The sequence below is a fragment of the Chiloscyllium plagiosum genome, unplaced genomic scaffold (genome assembly GCF_037043375.1).
Source record: "Chiloscyllium plagiosum isolate Xiang-an unplaced genomic scaffold, Cpla_swu_hap1 HiC_scaffold_25, whole genome shotgun sequence".
Lineage (NCBI taxonomy): Eukaryota > Metazoa > Chordata > Chondrichthyes > Orectolobiformes > Hemiscylliidae > Chiloscyllium > Chiloscyllium plagiosum.
This window is the reverse complement of record NW_028270163.1, coordinates 40,614,745-40,637,327: the sequence shown is the minus strand read 5'-3', so window position 1 is coordinate 40,637,327 and position 22,583 is coordinate 40,614,745. Positions and strand designations below refer to the sequence as shown.

At 40.6% G+C, this 22,583-nt stretch overlaps 1 protein-coding gene across 2 annotated transcripts; it reads left to right on the top strand.

The window, feature by feature from the left end:
- The first annotated feature begins 1,125 nt into the window (after positions 1–1,125).
- On the top strand, positions 1,126–20,919 carry LOC122562198 (uncharacterized). 2 transcript variants are annotated; one of them, XM_043714868.2, is made up of 9 exons: positions 1,126–1,227; positions 1,551–1,714; positions 2,484–2,549; positions 3,625–3,744; positions 10,015–10,138; positions 11,394–11,418; positions 13,875–14,031; positions 14,500–14,667; positions 19,634–20,919. In XM_043714868.2, exons 2-9 carry the CDS (start codon positions 1,706–1,708, stop codon positions 20,378–20,380), a joined length of 1,416 nt encoding a protein of 471 aa, XP_043570803.2. In that variant the 5' UTR covers positions 1,126–1,227; positions 1,551–1,705; the 3' UTR covers positions 20,381–20,919. The 2 variants fall into 2 exon arrangements, with proteins under 2 accessions (XP_043570803.2, XP_043570804.2); XM_043714869.2 differs by lacking the exons at positions 1,126–1,227; positions 1,551–1,714 and adding an exon at positions 2,937–3,082.
- The last annotated feature ends 1,664 nt before the right edge of the window (positions 20,920–22,583 follow it).

The window sequence follows — 22,583 nt, the reverse complement described above, 5'->3', positions numbered from 1 at the left end:
AACTTGCCTCTCACATCTCTAAACTTTTCCCTTCTTAAACCTATGGCCCCTAATATTTGACATTTCCATCTTGGGAAAAATACTCTGATTACCCACCCTATCCACTCTACATACTTCTATCAGGTTGTCCCTCAGCTTCCGACATCCTAGCAAATACAATCCAAGTTTGTCGAACCTCTCCTTACAGCTTAAAACACTCCAATCCAGGCAACAGACTGGTAAACGTCCCTCTACTCTTTTTCACCCCTCCACTTTTAATACAGAGGTTTCCTGTAATATTGGGTCCCCAGCATTTGTTAGTAACTTTCGGGTTCTGTTTTCTGCTTAATTCTCTCTGTCAATCTCAGTGACACTCGGGGAGTTCTGGCTATGAGCCCTTCCATGTTCTTTAAGCGCTCAGAATTGCTCTGACCTCTCCTGGTGTTCTCCTTGATTACCTCCCACTGATCTGGCACTGATTTACCGAGCGTAGTTTCTGGTTCACCTACATTTTAGTAAAACTAGCTCTTTCCTGATTGACAACTTCTATTCCTCCCGTTTTTCATCTTTGCCCTAAGTACCGTAATTCTAACTAAATTATGATCACTTCCACCAAAGTGCCCCTCAACTGAAATCCCTTTTAACCAAGTCAGTTTCACTCCCTAAAACTAAGCCTTGAATCCCCCTCCCCCTCAACTCCATGCTGGATTTAAGGAAGTTCTTCTGAATGAACTTGATTTTCATGTTATCCTCGTTGGAATTCAGACAGTTGAACTATTCCATTCCGTCCCTGTTTGTTCTCAGGAGACTTGCCGACGCATCCCCTCTACGACTTCCTCCAGGCTGCAGAAATGACAATGGCAACACAAACTCTCACAGTGAAGATACTGTATTGGTATTTGCACAGTTCATCTGTTCCCCTGCCGTGTCAATCTGCTGCCAACTGTGACTTTGTCGAACGCAAGTTGGCATCAATTTATTTCTAAGACGTTGTATTTTGTTCAAGTGAAATGATTTACTCGGAGAGAAGCGTAACACATTAATTTCAAAAGGCGGTAATTCTGCCATCAGAGCCAGTTTCTATTTGTCTCTCCCCGCCCCTTTTGTGGTTTCTGACTGGCGTCGCTAGAGGCGGGACGTTTTAGAGTTTCGTTTTCCTTGTTCTGACGGCTCTGTTTATGTTGCAATAAAAGAGAAAAGGTTTCGTTTTTGTACATATTATTCTTCAGCAGGACTATCACTGTGCAGGTTAATGATGATTCTGGTTATTAACTTAATTTTAAAACTTGGCTCTTTGTGATTGAAATGATTTGGAATTTTAGGGTCGTTTTCAAATTATTTTTTGTATTGCTCATTCTGTGTTCATGTCTCTGTTTTAGAGTCACAACAAAACCCCCAGTCTCGGCGAAGCGACAGTTACTTATCGGGGGATCTCTTGTTGAAATTATAGTGGCAACTTTATGAAACGTTGTAGCGTTTGAGGATTTTTTTAATATGAATATGTGAAGTCGTTACCTCTTGTTAGCGTCAGCCGAATGAATGTGGAGTTAATATTTTTCTTCTTTTGACAGTTGAAGCGAAGATTGACAAACAGGAGGCTGGAGGAACACAGCAAGCCAGGCAGCATCAGGAGGTGGAGAAGTCAAGGTTAGGGGTATAACCCTTCTTCAGGACTGGGGGCATTGACCTCAAGAGAGCCCTTCGAAGACAGTCTATTTGAAACAAAATGGCAGAGGTAAGGTTTCACTTTGGCACCATCATAAACAATAATTGCTATTCATTAATGAATGAAACAGCAAAAACCCAAGCCCTGCAAGTTTCTAAGAAAGGGGTGGATATTCAGTGATGTGATTTCCCACTAGAGATTTATGTTTGAGGAAAGAGCTGCCTCGTTCCTCATCGTCTAACAGCCTGGCAATATTCTGGTGAGTCGTGCAGTATGCCCCCCATGGTTCTGTATCCCGCAGATATGGTAAATAAAGTTGCCATAGTCTCAGGGGACCAAACAGCTGCTCTCTCATTAGAGAGCAATGACTGAGTTTAACCTGAAGGTCACCACACCTCACGCCAGGTAGAGAAGGTGGGACCTTTGTGCGAAACTTCATCTTCCTGCATCACAAACCAACCATCCAGCTAACCGAGCGAACTGACAGGCATGGCACCCAACACCGAGTGCAGTATGTGGTGAAATCAGGGATATATACAACTCTGGCAAAATTCCCTTCTTCCTTTGTTTTACTGCTTTGCAATTGGCGATGAAAATGGAGGAATGTTGGATTTTCCTGCAATTCCAATATAATTTTTCCTGTGTAAATTAACAATGGTTCCAATGTTAGTGAGACCTGGTAATGCCTTTTAAATATAACAATAAACCTGGGAGAATGACACAAAATTGATGAGCCAGCTAGCAGTGAAATCTGAGAGAGCTTTCAAGAAGTGTAAAGCCTGTGGACTAAGATATTTTTGGTATTTCTCACAATGATTATGTGACATTTTTACTCCAGAGAAATGATTACCAACCAGAAGACATTGACTGTTTTTTCTTTCAATACCAAAGTCAGTGCGAAGGAGTAAGTATAATTCAGTTCTTTGTCAATATAAATAACCATATTATTTATTCTATATATTGAAACTTGCATGGACCAGAAGCAAATACTTGATTATTAACATTTTGTTTTCATTATAATGGAAATGCTACGAGATCACATTTCATCCTTCAAAAAGACAGTGGTGGATCACTGCATTACTTTGTGATGATGTTACATTATGGTAGAAATGATCTTTAAATTAGTGTTTTACAATTGCAGAAGCTTACCGTACTTTATGAAAGGGTTTAAGTAGTTAACCACATAACATGGGTCTGAAGCTGCCCTTTGTTTAAAGTTCTTAGAGTCCCGCACTCTCTTTACAAAGGGATGTTGGGGGGTGAGTTTAACCTGAAGGTCCCTACACCACAGGTAAGGGGACAATGTTGAGAAGACAAGACCTTTAAAGTAAGCTCAACCTGTATGGGAATTGAACCAGCACCGTTGACTTCTCTCTGCATTGCAAACCAGCCATCCAGCTTACTGGAGCCCTTTAAAGAACCACTACAGACTTAGAGGTATATAGCCTCCTTCTCTAATGTACTATTCTGTGATTCCATAACTTCTGTTACTAGCGTGTTAAATTCCTTTCAATTTACATGAACCCTTTTTTCCTCCTTCAAACATTCATCCAATTGAAGGTGACTATTGAATATTTATTTGGCACACCTTTGACCAATGCATTTCAACTCCTAATCATTCATCTGTTTAAATATTTTCTAGAATTTGAAAGTTCAGTGATTGGAATTAATTAACCATGTACTTCCATGAATTTAAATAATCTATCTGCTTAGTAACTTAAAAGTTGTTTGTTATTCTATATATTTCTTCATTTCTGTACTTTATTATTCAATAATAATATTTATTCAGTGCATACAAGGCAATTAATGTGTACAAGGCAAAAAGATTGCCTGCTGATTTTGGAAACTGAAAAAATAAATGTGATTAAAGTTTATAAAATTTGTTCCATACAATTTCCTGTCTAGCACATATATGGTAGATTTCCTTATTGGTACTGTTTTAATGGTTAATTCATAAGCATCATAAATTGTTTTGACAGCAACAGTGCCGGTTTCTACATAGAGATAGCTGTAAGTTATCAGCAGATGTCTGCCTTGTGTGGCATAAACAAAAGAGGTGCACAAATAGCGACTGCCCCCAAAAACATTTGAATCAAGAGGTATGGCATGGTCTTGTTACTATTTTAAACAATTTATTGACCATTTGAACCTATGTTTTGAAGATTATAATGATGAAAGTGTAATCAATTGCTGTTTAAAAATATAATCTAATGCACTAAGATTCTTTGGAAAAGAAAGTCTTCCATCTGATCTCGTCTATCTGCAACTCCACACTGGTAAGGCTGACCCTTCACTCCCTCAGAGATATGTAGTTTAGGTGCATTGGTCAGGGAAAATGTTAAGTAATTGGGTCGGGAATGGGTCTGAGTGGGATACTCTTCAGCAGGTCGGTGTGGACTTGTTGGGCCAAATAGCCTATTTCCACACTGTAGGGATTCTTTCTGGTCTCCTTCCTATTGGAAGTTAAAAATCACACAACACCAGGTTATAGTCCAACAGGTTTATTTGGAAGCACTGGCTTTCAGAGTGCTGCTCCTTCATACAACCACCTTGTCAAAAGTATGAAAAGAAACATTTCCAAACACCTTCAGTTTCGAAAAGTCATACTGGTCTTGAAACATTAACTCAGTTTCTCTCTCTCCACAGAAACTGTCAGGCCACCTGAGTTTCCCCAACATTCTGTGTTTGCTTAGGAAGGCTTTCTGGTTTCAATTTATCTGTGTGTTTGCTGGGAAAGCACTTTTATTGCAGTTTGGACCTTGTGTGGTTTTCAGTTCACTGATACATTTATATGAAATAAATACCAGTTAACTGGAACTGCATTGTAATTCGAGTAAGTCACGGACTTTGTCATCGGCTGTCTGGAACGCTGTTGACACTTAATCACATTTGGAACTTATGACGAAACAAAAGTTGAAATATTTCCTATTTTTGAAGCTAGTGGGAGAATCTACATTAAGGCTCACAATGTCTTATTGCTGAAGAAAGTATCCTGCAGATTAGTTTGGAAGTATTAGAAATGTAATGAGAACAAGGAACAGGGCCTCCACAGTTAAGAGAGAGGAAATGAAAATTTTACCTGTAATAGCAGCTGAAGTTGAGGGAAATTCTCCAGAGGACTGTGCCACATCAACCTGCAGATGTGGTCCCTGCAGAAAAAGTAACTTGCAATTTCTTATAAGAGAATTCTTCAGGTGGTAAGAAGTAAACCTGAATGCATACGTACTGTAAATAATTATAAACCACATTGTTAGGTCAGCCATATTTGCTTTGTTTAATTAGTTCTGTAATTTGTACAGTAGTTAGTTTTGTCTAAAAACATGAAATATTGTGCATAATTCTTTTGATTGAAAAGAAGTTTGCATTTCTTTTTAAATGTTAGGGGCCTGTAATTATATCACATCATAACATTATTCCTTTACCAGTCAGTAGTTTATGAACACCCCTTGACTGACTTCTCAATTGTCTAATGCACCTACTAGTGATGGCTGAAATCCAAACTGTAGCACTGCAGGAATTCTCGTCATGAATCTGTATCCCTCCATTCTATAACAGCATATATTAATATTATAGTAAAGTGAAACCATTTTATCTCTGATGATGTAACCAAATCTTTATTTTCTCCTTTTTCTTACCAAGACCGCTTGAGAATATTCTCTAGGATTTTGGTAGGATCTGTTTGCAAATAATGTAATGACATTGCAAAATCGAAAGAGATGAAGTATAATACTTTGGAGAACAGAGTATGACTAATTGTTACCATTCATTTACTGTTGGTGGCTCAAAAACCATCAGCTCCATCCCTCACAGCATGATGGGTGTACCTATACCACATAGAGTCATTGAGTCATAGAGATGTACAGCATGGAAACAGACCCTTCGGTCCAACCCGTCCACGCCGACCAGATATCCCAACCCAATCTAGTCCCACCTGCCAGCACCTGTGCAATATCCCTCCAAACCCTTCCTATTCAGATGTGTTGCTGGAAAAGCGCAGCAGGTCAGGCAGCATCTAGGGAACAGGAGAATCGACGTTTCGGGCATAAGCCCTTATGCCAGCAACACATTTTCAGCTCTGATCTCCAGCATCCGCAGACCTCACTTTCTCCTTCCTATTCATATACCCATCCAAATGCCTCTTAAATGTTGCAATTGTACTAGCCTCCACCACCTCCCCTGGCACCTCATTCCATACATGCACCACCCTCTGCATGAAAAAGTTGCCCCTTAGGTCTCTTTTATATCTTTCCCCTTCCACCCTAAACCTCTGCCATCTAGTTCCGGACACCCCCACCCCAGGGAAAAGACTTTGTCTATTTATCCTATCCATGCCCCTCATAATTTTGTATACCTCTATAAGGTCACCCCTCAGCCTCCGACGCTCCAGGGAAAACAGCCCTAGCCTATTCAACCTCTCCCTACAGCTCAAATCCTCCAACCCCGGCAACATCCTTGTAAATCTTTTCTGAATCCTTTCAAGTTTCACAATATCCTTTCGATAGGAAGGAGACCAGAATTGCACACAATATTCCAGCAGTGGCCTAAGCAATGTCCTGTACAGCTGCAACATGACCTCCCAACTCCTGTATTCAATACACTGACCAATAAAGGAAAGCATACCAAACACCTTCTTCACTATCCTATCTACCTGCAACTCCACTTTGAAGGTGCTATGAACCTGCACTCCAAGGTCTCTTTGTTCAGCAACACTCCCTAGGACCTTACTAATAAGTGTATAAGTCCTGCTAAGATTTGCTTTCCCAAAATGCAGCACCTCGCATTTATCTGAATTAAGCTCCATCTGCCACTTCTCAGCCCATTGGCCCATCTGATCCAGATCCTGTTGTAATCTGAGGTAACCCTCTTCGCTGTCCACTACACCTCCAATTTTGGTGTCATCTGCAAAATTACTAACTGTACCGCTTATGCTCACATCCAAATCATTTATGTTAATGACAAAAAGTAGAGGGCCCAGCACCGATCCTTGTGGCACTCCACTGGTCACAGGTCTCCAGTTTGAAAAACAACCCTCCATCACCATCCTCTGTCTTCTACCTTTGAGCCAGTTCTGTATCCAAATGGCTAGTTCTCCCTGTATTCCATGAGATCTAACCTTGCTAATCAGTCTCCCATGGGGAACCTTGTCGAATGCGTTACTGAAGTCCATATAGATCACATCTACTGCTCTGCCCTCATCAATCTTCTTTGTTACTTCTTCAAAAAACTCAATCAAGTTTGTGAGACATGACTTCCCACGCACAAAGCCATGTTGACTATCCCGAATCAGTCCTTGCCTTTCCAAATACATATACATCCTGTCCCTCAGGATTCCCTCCAACAACTTGCCCACCACCGAGGTCAGGCTCACAAATATCTCAGCAAGAGGTCCAGCAATCACTTCTCTAGCTTCCCACAGAGTTCTTGGTACACCTGATCAGGTCCTGGGGATTTATCCAATTTTAACCGTTTCAAGACATCCAGCACTTACTCCTCTGTAATCTGGACATTTTGCAAGATGTCACCATCTATTTCCCTACAGTCTATATATTCCGTATCCAATTCCACAGTAAATACTGATGCAAAATATTCATTTAGTATTTCCCCATTTTCTGTGGCTCCACACAAAGGCCACCTTGCTGATCTTTGAGGGGCCCTATTCTCTCCCTAGTTACCCTTTTGTCCTTAATATATTTGTAAAAACCCTTTGAATTCTCTTAATTCTATTTGCCAAAACTATCTCATGTCCCCGTTTTGACCATCTGATTTCCCTCTTAAGTATACTTCTACTTTCTTTATACTCTTCTAAGGATTCACTCGATCTATCCTGTCTATACCTGACATATGCTTCCTTCTTTTTCTTAACCAAACCCTCAATTTCTTTAGTCATCCAGCATTCCCTATACCTACCAGCCTTCCCTTTCACCCTGACAGGAATATACTTTCTCTGGATTCTTGTTATCTCATTTCTGAAGGCTTCCCATTTTCCAGCCATCCCTTTACCTGCGAACATCTGCCTCCAATCAGCTTTCGAAATTTCTTGCCTAATACCATCAAAATTGGCCTTTCTCCAATTTAGAACTTCAACTTTTAGATCTGGTCTATCCTTTTCCATCACTATTTTAAAACAAATAGAATTATGGTCGCTGGCCCCAAAGTGTTCTCCTACTGACACCTCAGTCACCTGCCCTGCCTTATTTCCCAAGAGTAGGCCAAGTTTTGCACCTTCTCTAGTAGGTACATCTACATACTGAATCAGAAAATTATCTTGTACACACTTAAGAAATTCCCCTCCATCTAAACCTTTAACACTATGGCAGTCCCACTCGATGTTTGGAAAGTTAAAAATCCCCTACCATAACCAACATATTAATCTTACAGATAGCTGAGATCTCCTTACAAGTTTGTTTCTCAATTTCCCTCTGACTATTGGGGGTGTCTATAATACAATCCCAATAAGGTGATCATCCCTTTCTTATTTCTCAGTTCCACCCAAATAACTTCCCTGGATGAATTTCTGGGAATATCCTCCCTTAGCACAGCTGTAATGTTATCCCTTATCAAAAATGCCACTCCCCCTCCTCTCTTGCCTCCCTTTCTATCCTTCCTGGAACATTAAGCTGCAGTCCTGCCCATCCCTGAGCCATGTTTCTGCAATTGCTATGATATCCCAGTCCCATGTTCCCAACCATGCCCTGAGTTCATTTGCCTTCCCTGTTAGGCCCCTTGCATTGAAATAAATGCTGTTTAATTTATTAGTCCTACCTTGTCCCCGCCTGCCCTGACTGTTTGACTCACTTCTGTTCTCAGCTGTACCCGTCTCAGATCGATCTCTTTCCTCACTATCTCCCTGGGTCCCACCACCCCCCCCCCCACCTTATTAGTTTAAATCTTCCCAAACAGTTCTAGCAAATTTCCCTGCCAGTATATTAGTTGCCTTCCAATTTAGGTGCAATCTGTCCTTCTTGTACAGGTCACTTCTACCCTGAAAGAGATTTCAATGATCCAAAAATGTGAATCCTTCTCCCATACACCAGCTCCTCAGCCATGCAATCATCTGCTCTATCCTCCTATTCCTGCCCTCACTAGCTCGTAGCACTGGGAATAATCCAGATATTAATATTCTTGAGGACCTCCTTTTTAAATTTCTGCCTAACTCTGTAATCTCCCTTCAGAGTCTCAACCTTTTCCCTTCCAATGTCGTTGGTTCCAATGTGGACAATGACCTCCTGCTGGCCCCTCTCCCCCGTGAGAACATTCTGCACCCTCTCTGAGACATCCTTGATCCTGGCACCAGGGAGGCAACACACCATTCTGCTTTTTCTCTGCTGGCCACAGAAACGTCTGTCTGTACCTCTGACTACAGAATCCCCTAACACAATTGATCTCTTGGAAGCCGACGTACCCCTCATTGCATTAGAGCCAGTCTCAATACCAGAAACTTGGATGTTCGTGCTATGTTCCCCTGATAATCCATCACCCCCTACATTTTCCAAAACAGCATACCTGTTTGAAATGGGTATATCCATAAAAGACTCCTGCCCTAGGTGCCAACCTCTCTCACCCTTCCTGGAGTTAACCCATCTATGTGACTGTATCTGAAGCTTTCCCCCCTTCCTATACCTGCCATCCATCACATACTGTTGCTGTTGCAAATTCCTCATCGCTTCTATCTGTCTCTCCAACCAATCTACTCGATCTGATAAGATTTGCATCCAACAGCATTTATGGCAGATATAATCTGCAGTAATCCTTAAACTCTCTTTCAACTCCCACATCTGACAAGAAGTACATATCACTGCAAAGGCCATTTTTTGCACCTTCACAATCTACGGACCCAGAAAATAACACTGTCTTATTCCTCTACAAACACTGCCACAGGTTAAATTAATAGCTATGGCTTATGTTTTAAGTTTATTTAGGTGACTTATCTCCAAAACCATATAATCAAGAAAGAATCCACTGTACTCACTAATACAGCCTTTCTCTTGGATAGACTTAAAACAACAATTAACTTAACTGATTCTGTGCTGTGAACTTCACCCAACAGTTCCTCCAAGATTAGTTGTGAATTTCACTGTTTGTTAATTTTCCCAGATGCACTCTGATGTCCAGCGATACATGAATTCAAACAGCAAAGGCAGTAACTGTGCAGGTTCTCTCTCTCTCTCTCTCTCCTGCACTAACCTCACCATGTGCTTCCTTCGTCTCCATAGATTTTTAGAGGTAATCTTCCCAGAGGTAATTAGAGATAGAACATAGAACTGTGCAGCACAAAGTTTCTATTAATCATGAAATTAGTCATTATTAGTAATTTCATTTGTTTCTTGGAGAAGACTAGTGTGAAATAATAAATTATTGTGCGTTTACAGACCCTGAGGAGGTATTTCTTATGTGATCAAGAGAATTCAAATGGTAACTGTAAGCGGGAAAACTGCCACATGTACCATGAGCGAGTCAGTTACATCAATGGATGTTACCTTTCTGCAAATAAAGGTATGGTTGTCTTAATATACTTTTATGTATAGTTTGTTAAAATGGTAAACTGGGACCACTTTGGCAGGAGATAAGCTATCCAGCCATTCTCCAGTGTTTAGCCAGATATACAGTACTTTGAAACCAGAATAGAAAAAGTTCATTGAAAGCTCTATTTCTTGTATTCTGTTCTTCAGCAAGACCTTCTCACCATCATCTCTATCCTTGCTGAATTACAATAATTAAAATTAACATAACATTTTTATCATTGAGTTAATTCCCTCCTTAGTCTCACTCCGGTCTATCTATGTAACCTTCTCCAACACCTTTATATTCTCTGATCCTTTGATTCTGATCTCTTGTTCATTGTTTCCTGTCTTTACACTGGTATTGGTGTGTGTTCTGTAAGCCACCTAGGTCCATTTCTGGCAATGTTTCCCCTTTATCCCTTCTCCGCTAAGACACTACTTAAAACCCATGTTTTGACCAGGTCTTTTTCTTGTACCACTTAATTTCTCCTTCCAATTTGATATTTGCACACTATTCTGTAAAACAGTTTGGAATGTTTTCTGTGTTAAAGGTTCCACATTATTGTGCATTGTTATCATAAAATTCAAATACTATACTTTTGCACAAGAACTTTAGAAACAACTAAACTTAAGCTAATATCTTGCTGATACACATGAGCACAATCACAGAACGTCCCATACCATGCCTTAAAAAATGCAAATACATTGCACATTTATGTGAATGTTTACACTCTGGAACTGTGAATAATGATTGTAGAGATTCTGATGTTTTCTCATCACATGAATGACCAGGAATTACCTACCCATTTAGTCGATTCCATGCTGAGTTGAAACACTACCATTATCCACTCCAATAGCTCTCTTGATCACCACCTGCTTTAGCAGGTCACAGAGTGACACGGACAAACAGTTATAGATTGCTCCACATACGTGAGAGTTTAATATTGGGCATCAGTGACAGAAAGTCAGAGGAAGCTTTTTCCCTTGAAGATAGGCAGGAGTGTGGTATTTTAACATGAGCTAATCTTGGATTAAGAAATAACTTTTATGAATTTCAAATCCAACATGGAGGATTTTTTTAAAAATTTCTTTTGTCCTGAATGGCCTGTGCATTAATGATTAAAACTTAATCAGTACCAATTATTAGATCAATATCTAATTTAAATGCATCTTATAAGTTGGTAGAAGTTACTCACCATAAACTAATGGAACACTAAGAACTAATACAGTCCGTTTTATTTCCCTAGTTCCAGTGTTACCTGAAGAGAGACGGTAAGATGGTTCACTGTTTATATATGTTTGATTGTTTGAGTTCTGGATTTTCAATTTCTAATGTAAAGAAATAAATCTGCAATAATTTTAAACCTGAGACTTAAACAGTGATACAGTGTGATGATTAATATTTTAAGTGGGAATGCAAAATTGAGCTGTCGAGCTTACTAAACCTGATGTGTTTATGCAATTTTAGTTCAAAGCATATCATTATATCAGCAAAGTACCATGCCATTGAAGTAGGTTGCCTCTTCCTTACTGGTGATAAAGGCAGTCCTCCTTTAAAACAGGCTGCTGTTATTGCCTTTTCCACTTAGAGTCATAGAGTAATACAGCATGGAAACAGGCCCTTCAGCCCACACTGGTCCATGGTGCCTGCATTTGGTCCATATCCCTCTACATGCTTCCCATTCATGTACCTTTCCAAATGTTTTTTAAATGTTGCTATTGTACCTGCCTCAACCACTTTCTCTGACAGCCCATTCCATATATGTACTACGCTGTGTGAAGAAGTTGCCCCTCGGGCCCTCCTTAAATCTTTCCCTCTCACCTTAAACATATGACCTTTGGTCTTCAATTCCCTACCCCTGGGAATTCATCCTAACTATGCCCCTCATGATTTTATTCACTTCGATAAGGTCACACCTCAGTCTCCTATGTTCCAAGATATAAAGTCCTATCCTGGTCAACCTCTCCCTATAACTCAGGTCTACTAGTCCTGGCAACATCCTTGTAAATCTTTGTAGTTTTAACCATGTCTTTCCTATAACAGTGTGGCCAAAACTATACACAATACTCCAAGTGTGACCTCACCAACAACTTACACAACTATAACATAACATCCCAATTTCTTTACTCAATGCCTGACCAGTGAAGGCCAGCATGCCAAATACTTCTTCACCACACTGTCTACCTGTGATGCCACTTTCAATGAACTAGTGCTTGTAATCCTAGGTCCCTCTATTCCACAACACTCCTCAGGATGTTACCATTTACTGTATAAGTCCTACTTATACAGTTTCGAACCCTCGCACTTGTCTGTATTGATTGCATTTGCCAATCCTCAACCCCCTTTCCCATCTGATCAAGATCCCTCTGTAATATTTGAAACCTTCCTCACTATCAATGATACCTCCTAATTTTGTATCCTCTCAAATTTACTCATCATGTCTTGTACATTCATTTCTAGATCATTTATGTAAATATCAGATAACAAAGGTCCCAGCACTGGTCCCTGTGGCAGACCACTAGTCACAGGCCTTCAGTCCAAGAAACAACTTTCTACCATTACCCTCTGCTTCCTACCATCAAGCCAATTTTGAATCAAATTAGCTAGCTTTCCCGGGATCCCACACATCCAACCTTCATGACTAGCCTTGTCAAAGGCATTACCAAAGTCCATATATACAACATGCCCCTACCCTCATCCTCCCTCTCGGTTACCTCTTCAAAAAATTCTTAATCATTTGTCAGACATGAATTCCCATGCACAAATCCATGTTGACTATCCCTAACCAGGGATTTTTATCATCTTAATACATCTTTGACAATCTTCTATGTTGTGCTTGGGTTGCTCTTTCTGATTTGAAGCTGTAATAATTTATTTTAATAGGTTCGGCTTCCTCAGCAATCACTCATTTTAATCCGAGAGTCTGAAGACAATAATGGAAAATTTTTGCAACCATGGAATTCTGATGAAATAAAATCTTATGTAGCTTATTATTGCCTTCTTTACCCTAAATGACATTATAGCCTTGAGATTTCTTTCAGTTCTCTGTTTTATTTAAATAACATACCAAAGATAAAACAAGGGTAGTTTTATTCTGTTTTGAACCTGATTTGTCATGACAAATATCCTAGAAAAGTTCCAGCACAAAAGGAGGCCATTTGGTCCATGCTGTCTGTGCCAGCTCTCTGGAAGGGCATCTCACTGGGTCCAGTTCCTGATATTTTTCCCATGGCCCTGCAATTAATCTTTTCTCTTCAGATGATTGTTCAATTCACTTTTGAAAGCCATTGTTGAATTTGTCTCCATCAGGTTGTCATAGGTAATGCATTTCAGATACTATTGCATAAAAAGATTTTCCTAAAGTTGCTTCTTTTGCCAATTTCCTTAAGTCAATGCCTTCTGGTTCTCTATTCTTCTACCAACAGGAGCAGTTTCTCACCATTTATTCTGACTATACCCCTTCAACTTTCGAACACCACTATTAAATTTCACTTTAATCTTCTCCTGAACAAGGAAGCAACCCCAGCTTCTAAAATTTATCTACAATCAATGTGCTCCATATTGCTTACTCATGCTGATGCTCACCATGAAGGGTGAAGCATGAGACAAAAAGTGATAATCCACAAATGATTGCCATGTTTTCAGTGTATTCCTTTATAGAATTGTTCCACAAATTGAACTATTTCCTGTTGAATGATGCAGATTTCCTTGTTTTCTGTTTCACCAGAATTGAATGTAACACATTTATGGAAAAAAACTACTTTGGGACGCAGATGCCTCTGAAAAGTGCAATGCAATTTATAATGATATCTGTGAAATTCATCCAGCATGCTGTAGGAACCAAGGAACTGTCCAGGGAAAGAGGAACTAAATACATTAAAGAGGTTTTGGTTTTATTTATTTTTATGGTAATAAAGTTTAGGATAAGCCTGTGTTAATTAGTACTATGTGATATATATGAGATTAATCAGCACTGAAAAATTACTTTCACCCTCACTTTCTGTACTTCTTCCAAATGAATAGTCTAATTATCATAAAATTGTGCAAATGTAAACCAAAGCAATAGATTTTATTCGGTTATTTTCATTGATCTTGGTGTAATAATTGTTAGACAGAATTTCCATTATAACAATGTAAGTGTTAATATATTGCAGCTATCTATACATTTTATAAAATTTAATAAAGTACTGGGGTGAAATTTGTATTTTTCACCTTAGAGTTGGGCAGTTTTTTTGAACACAATTTCCATTAACATTCCCTTACTGTGGGAGTAAGGTACAGTTTTGTGATCCAGCCTCATCCTAGAGAGTTGATTGTCATTGTTGAAATTAACAATTCTTTTTTTTTTACAGATACTGCATACGGTTCTGTTTCTATGTCATATTAACGATCCTTCTTTTGAACCACGAGACATATTTGAAGAATCAATGGAATCTTGGTCGAACAAAGTTCCTGATGTGTTTGAACAGTACAAAACACATCTTCCAACGCGACCACCTTACACAATTCTGCTTGAAATAGTGAGTAGAAGTGACATCAACCAGTAAAACTAATGTGCCCCAGAGCAATTACAAAGTAACTGGTCCCATTGTTTCATTGGTTTTTAAATTTTTAAATAAATGTTGCAAATGTTCTTCACACGTTTTTGTTTGCTTTGCTGGGATGTTAGGTGGGTGAGCATTTTCTTCACACTACTCTTCCTCTGCATGGCAACAAATATTTGTTCATATCAGTAGATCAGCACCAGTAACTCAGAGCAGCAGAAGAAAATGTCTGGATACATAAGGAGCATTTTTTAACCCAAACACTAAGCCTAATGTGATATATGAGGAATGAACAATGATTTACTGAATAGAGTGCATAAATTGAATTGGGCTGGTGAGCTTTTACATTTTATTCATAGTTAGTGAGAAATGTAATTGCTCAGAATTTGTTGTGTAAATAACATCCTGTGATACTAATTTTTTAATACGTAAATTAAGCAACAATTTCAGGCAATGGTCGGCTTTTCTATGCTTAGAATCTTTATCTTTCACAAATATTGTCAATACTAATTAGCTCTAGCAGGGTAAATAATAAAAAGGACGTCTAGTAACAAGCTTTTATTTCAAAATGACAGATGCAAACTTGTTTTCATCCTGCCTCCATTTTTCTACATCTTACTTCAAAACTGTCTTTGGTACAATGCAATGTGCAAGCACACACATCATATGTCCTTTGTTTTAGTTAATAGTTAAACAACAATAACAGTTAAAGTGTACCTTGACATATTAAACCCTAAAGCGTCCTGGGAATGAACAACATGAAATAATTTATTTAAATAAAAAAACACCAAAAATGAAAGTACCTTACAGTATCCAAGCTCAGCCTGCATACTTCCAGGAATGCATTTCCTTCCAGTCCATCAAAATGTCACAAGCATTCATCCTTTAGCTCCTACTCTTCCTCATCACTGCGACACACCCAAAGATAGTGTTAGACATAGATGCGACCATGACACCACCCCCCCCCATCACCAAACCATCACCTCACAGACCATACAGAACCTCATCACCTCAGGAGAGCTCCCACCCACAGCTTCCAATCTCATAGTCCGAGAACCCTGCACCGCCCGATTCTACCTCCTTCCCAAGGTGCACAAGCCTGACCACCCCGGCTGACCCATTGTCTCAGCCTGTTCCTGCTCCACCAAACTCATTTCCACTTACCTTGACACTGTCCTATCTCCCCTAGTCCAGGAACTCCCCACATATGTTCGAGACACCACCCACGCCCTCCACCTCCTCCAAGACTTCCGTTTCCCCGGCCCCCAACGCCTCATCTTCACCATGGATATCCAATCCCTCTATACCTCAATCCGCCATGACCAGGGCCTCCAAGCCCTCTGTTTCTTCCTCTCCCGACGTCCCCAACAGTACCCTTCCACTGACACTCTCATTCGTTTGGCTGAACTGGTCCTCACCCTCAACAATTTCTCCTTCGAATCCTCCAACTTCCTCCAGACCAAAGGGGTAGCCATGGGCCCCAGCAATGCCCATCACTTTGTTGGCTACATAGAACAGTCCATCTTCCATAGTTATACCGGCACCACACCCCACCTCTTCCTTCACTACATTGATGACTGCATTGGCGCCACCTCGTGCTCCCACGAGGAGGTTGAGCAATTCATCAACTTCACCAACACATTCCACCCCGACCTTAAATTTACCTGGACCATCTCTGACACCTCCCTCCCCTTCCTGGACCTCTCCTTCTCCATTAATGATGACCGACTGGACACTGTCAAATTTTTTTCAAACCCATCGAGTCCCACAGCTACCAGGATTACACCTCTTCCCACCCTACCTCCTGCAAAAGTGCTATCCCATATTCCCAATTCCTCCGCCTTCACCGTTTCTGCTCCCAGCAGGACCAGTTCCACCACAGAACACACCAGATGGTCCCTTCTTTAGAGATCACAATTTCCCTTCCCACGTGGTTAAAGATGCCCTCCAACGCATCTCGTCCACATCCCACCCCTCCACCCTCAATCCACATCCCTCCAACCGTAACAAGGACAGAACCCCCCGGTGCTCACTTTCCATCCTACCAACCTTCGCATAAACCTCATCATCCGACGACATTTCCGTCACCTCCAAAAAGACTCCACCACCAGGGATATATTTCCTCCCCACCTATTTCTGCTTTCTGCAAAGATCGTTCCCTCCGTGCCTACCTGGTCAGGTCCATGCCCCCCAACAACCCACCCTCCCTTCCTGGCACCCTCCCCTGCCACCGCAGGAATTGCAAAATCTGCGCCCACAACTCCTCCCTCACCTCCATGCAAGGCCCCAAAGGAGCCTTCCACATCCCATCAAAGTTTTACCTGAACATCCACCAACATCATTTATTGTATCCATTGCTCCCGATGCGGTCTCCTCTACATTGGGGAGACTGGATGCCTCCTAGCAGAGCGCTTTAGGGAACATCTCCGGGACACCCGCACCAATCAACTTCATCGCCCAGTGGCGCAACATTTCAACTCCCCCTCCCACTCTGCTGAGGACATGCAGGTCCTGGGCCTCCTCCACCGCCACTCCCTCACCACGTGACGCCTGGAGAAAAAACGCCTCATCTTCCACCTCGGAAAATTTCAACCCCAGGGCATCAATGTGGATTTCACCAGTTTCCTCATTTCCCCTTCCCCCACCTCACCCCAGCTCTAACCTTCCAGCTCAGCACCGCCCTCATAACCTGTCCTACCTGCCTATCTTTCTTTCCACCTATCCACTCCACCCTCCTCTCTGACCTATCACATTCATCCCCACCCCCATTCACCCATTGTACTCTTTGCTACCTTCTCCCACCCTCCTCTCTGACCTATCACCTCCATCCCCACCCCCATTCACCTATTGTACTCTATGCTACCTTCTCCCCACCCCCCTCTCATTTATCTCCCCACTCTGCAGGCATCCTGCCTCTATTCCTGATAAAGGGCTTTTGCCATAAACATCGATTTTCCTGCTTCTCGAATGCTGCCTGACCTGCTGTGCTTTTCCAGCACCACTCTAATCTATCACGTGGATGCTGGTGCCATTCAACTGGACATTCCATGACCTTTTTCAATCTCAAAAGCATCTCAGTGTCCTTGGATTTCCATCAAAACATAAATTAGTCACAGCTTCCGTTAACTCATCCTTGGAAAGACCAAAGTGTTTAATTTTTGCAGATACCGTAAGTTCTGTTTCCTTTTTCATTGACTCCAGCCCCATCCCTCTGACTAATTATTTTTTTCTGAAACAGACTGTGTGCAAAAATTTAGCATTTTGCTTCATCCAGAGTACAGCATTAAACTTCACGCCATCAAGACTGCCAATTTCTAACTCTTATCCACATTTTTGTCATCTCCTTTCTGCTTTCATCCTCCATATCTGCTTTCAATCCTTGACTCATCAAAAAGTCCAACATGTCCAAATCTTAATTGCGAATCTTCTTCCCTACTTTAAGTTCCATTCATGCATTACTCATGTCCTTACTCTGGATTCCCAATTCCTCCAGCACATAACTTTTAAAAATTCTTAACCTTGGCTTCAAGTTCAATGAGAACTTGACTTCCTGCATTTCTGTCTATTGTGCCCTTATTGCCTCCCACCGTCTCCGGTCCCTATTGGTCTTCTGTGCATTTTCTTTCCATTCACCCCACCACTGGTGGCAAAGTCATCAGCTGCCTCACCTTTATTACCTGGAAGGCACCAACTAAACCTTCTTTATTTCTCCCTTCAGCTTTAAAAACCTTTTTTAAACTCCAGGATTTTGACCAACCTTTCAGTCGCATCCCTCCTTATCTCTCCCATCACGGCTTAGCATGATTTTCACTTGTGAAGGGCATTAGGAATGTTTTAATGGCAAAACCTGTACTGATATGCATGTTACTGGTTTTGTGACAAACAAATGATATATTTCCAAAATTACCTGTTGTTAAAAAAGATATCTAAGTGATTAGTTTAACTTGTTTATGCTCTATTCTGCTTACAACCAAGTTGAGTATTGATTCTTATATATAGCACTGTAACATCATCCACTGGCCTTTTAACTCTAAAAGGTAAATTCAATTCCAAACCTGACTAATTAGATAAATGTTTGCACAGCTTAAATTTGATGTTTTCAATCCAGTTCCTATAATGCAAAATGTCGCCAGAGTAAAAATGTTGTTAGAGAGATTTTAAGGTCGATCTCTAGAAAATGGAAATACAACATTAGGGCGGCACAGTGGCTCAGTGGTAAGCACGACTGCCTCACAGCGCCAGGGACCTGCATTTGATTCCAACCTTGGGCGACTGTCTGTGTGGAGTTTGCACATTGTCCCCGTGTCTGTGTTGGTTTCCTCTGGGTGCCCTGGTTTCCTCCCATAGTCCAAAGATGTGCAAGTTAGGTGGATTGGCCATGCTCAATTGCCTATTGTGTCCAGGGATATGCAAGCTAGATGGATTAGCCATGGGAACTGCAGGGTTACAGGGATAGTGTAGGTGGTTGTGTCTGGATGGAAGGATCTTCAGAGGGTCGTGTGGACTCGATGGGACAAATGACGTGCTTCCACACTAGGGATTCTATGATCAACATTAATGTGAAGTGAGATGGAGTGCTCTTCTTTGATGAGATGCAGGCAGATCAATGGTGCAGAGTACTGAAAACTTACTTTGCAATCTATTTAATAATGTGTGGTGCTGGATAACTACACAACTGTAGTGCAAACATCCCACATTTTTAAGGGCGCAGAAATCATTAAAGCGAACATTATTTCATTTACCACTCACCAATGGTTATGCTAAACACAGAAATGTTAGCCTGGAACTTAATTTGCATTATTAGTCTTTGAGTGCTCTCTGCTGCATTACTGGAGGTTCCAATGTATTTCAAATAAACTTGCAAAGCCCTCAATGAAAATAGTGGATAATGTTTAACCACTGCACTGGGAAAAGATATTTCAGATTTTCTTTTCTTTCTCAGGTGGTTGACTTGGAACAAACAAACAATGCTGAATCAGTTTTAAATTCTCTGTCAAAACTAAATGAAAAAATGATTGTGGAACAAAATTCCCAAGAAGACAGGAGATGTGGGAATGTCTTTAGTTACGTATCATCAGTTGTCAGCTACTGTTTCCACCACAACTTGGCTACAAAACAAAAAACAGACAATTATTTTGGTGCCTCAGTTTCATGCTTTGGAAGGCATCAGAGAGAACTCATGATAGACATATTGTGTTACCGCACGTGGAATGAAGATATTAGCCTCGCAGTAGGTATGGCTTCAGAGACAACAAATGCACATCACCAACAGGCTATTCAATTCCACCCTATCGTGGTTTCTAAGGCTTACCAAATGATGAGTAATTCTAGAGCCCAGAGGAGAATGCATATAGTAAATGGCAAACGACAACAATTCACTCCCATATCACCTTGTAGAAAATGCCTGGAGATGTTCCCAGCCATAGGATATAATCTACAACAACAAAACAATGGCACTGTATATTGGCCATATGGGAATTGTGCTGAGGTGGAATCTTTAAGCAGGCTTCTGAATGCCCATGGGTATATTTGCAAAAGAACACCTGCTCCTCCAACAGAAAGACTCACCTGGGAATTTCTTAAACATAAAAGAAGAGGAAGAATTATACACAACTTAAAACTATTTAATTTTAATTTTGGAAATAATATTTTATTTTACACATCTGATGACCTACAAAATGCAGTTTAATGAAGTTTGTCTTTTTGTGCAAATGTTATTCTGTAGAGTGTGTCTCACAAACTGTAATGTTGCAGTAATAAAATGTTCAGATGCCTTGAGTGTTCAATACTATATTTTGAGATACAGAAAACAAATAGAAATTCATGTTTGAAGTTTATAATACCATTTACATATATATTGGACTTTGGAATTGTGGAGGTGGGGTCTTTGGATATGTTTAAGGTGGGGGGACTAAATTGTCATTAGGTAAGGGAATCAACGATTATCAGGGGTGGATGTGAATGTGAAATTCAAAACACAAATAGATCAGCCATCATCTTATTGAACAGCAGAGCAGACTAGAGGGACTGAATGACGTCTAATGACTACTGCTCCTAATTCACATGTTTGAATGTATGTTAAACCTGGATGGATTTCTGTGTTACAACAATTATCAGCATTGCATTTAGTTACATTTATTTGAAAGTTGTGTTCATGGTCAATAAATTGTTAATTTTAAAAATGTGTATAATTTTGTAAATAAATGCAAAATACATATTCAACATTAATTACCTGAATTTTGTTAATTTATTGTTTTAATGATGAGAGAGAACCTATTGTTAATTATCTGGGTTATCCTTGCCCTTTTCCCATTGAATTATTTAATTTCAGCACTATGTGACTTTTATGGAATGGTTTTTTTTTTAGAAGTTGCATTGTGAGTGACAGCCACATTCAATCAAGTATGCCCGTAGTAAAACTGGAATTAATGGATATCAGGCCACAAACTGTCTGCTGGTTGGAGACATACCTGGCACACAGGAAGATGGCTATGGTTTTTGGAGGTCAGTTATCTCAGTTTCAGGATATCTCTGCAGGAGTTTGTCAGTCTCATGTCCTCAGTCCAATCGTCTTTAAAGCTTCATCAATGACCTTACCTCCATCATAAGGTCAGAAGTGGAGATGTTCAGTGATGATTGCATCATGTTCAGCACCATTTGCATCTCAAATACTGAAGCAGGTCTTGTCCAAATGCAAGATCTGGACAATATCCAGGCGTGGGCTGACAGTTGGAAAGTAACATTCACACCACAGAGATGCCAGGCAGTGACATAAGAGACAATCTAACCTTTGCCTCCTTGACATTTAATGATATTACCATCACTGAATCCCCCACTATTAACATCCTAGGGATTACCATTGACCAGAAATTCATCTGAACTCACCACATAAATGTAGAGGCTAGGGATACTGTGGCAATAATTCACCTCATGACTCCCCAAAGCCTGTTCATCATCTACAAGGCACGAGTCAGCAGTGTGATGGAGTACTCCCTACTTGCCTGGCATCTGAACATCTCCCTAGGTGCAACAGCACTCAAGAAGCTTGACATTTAGGATAAAAGAGAGCCTCCACTACTGATGCTCAGTAGCACCTGTGTTTATTATCTACAATATTCAGTGATTCACCAAAGATCCTTTGACAGCACCTTCCAAACCCATGACCACTTTGATCTAGTAGGACCGGGGCAGTTGACACAGGGGCAACACCATTACCTTCAAGTTCCTCTCCAAGGTACTCGCCATCCTGACTTTGAAATATATTGCCATTCCTTCACTGATGCTGGGTAAAAATCCTGGAATTCCCTTCCTAACAGCATTATGCATCTACGGACAGCACATGGACTGCAGCAGAAGGTAGCTCACCATAATGTTCTCATGGCGAGTGATGGGCAATAAATGCTGGCCAGTCAACGACACCTATGTCCCATGAGTTTAGAAAAAGCTTTGATACTTAAAAAATTTATGTTCCTCCTCTTTAAATACTTTCAGTGATTTCCCTCTACAACTCTCAGGAGAACTCCAGACATTCAGTACTTTATGACAAAATAAAATCCTTGACATCTCAATTTTAAATAAGTGTCCCCTTGTTTGAGAATCCTCCAAGAATGGAAATACCTTTTGGATATCTAAGTTGTCAAGCCCCCTCAGACTCTGATAGGTTTCAATAAGGTCCTCCCTCATTCCTTAGAAATAAAGGCATAAACTTGTTTTGCTGTGCTAGCTTCCTTCTCCTTTTGCTGTTGCTACTCTGCCTCCCAGTCAAGTCACTGAGCCTTGGCATAACTGGTGCTATGCCAAATGGTCAGCAGCTTTTTACTCTGTCTGTGTTGTGACAGCCTCTGTCCTTTAGGATGTATTGGAGTCAATTCTAATAACTTGCCCTATGGCTG

Coding starts and splice junctions, on each gene's coding strand:
- LOC122562198 (XM_043714868.2), top strand. Junction 14,032..14,499: donor GAACTAAATACATTAAAGAG/GTTTTGGTTTTA, acceptor TTTTTTTTACAG/ATACTGCATACGGTTCTGTT. Junction 14,668..19,633: donor ACACAATTCTGCTTGAAATA/GTGAGTAGAAGT, acceptor TTTCTTTCTCAG/GTGGTTGACTTGGAACAAAC.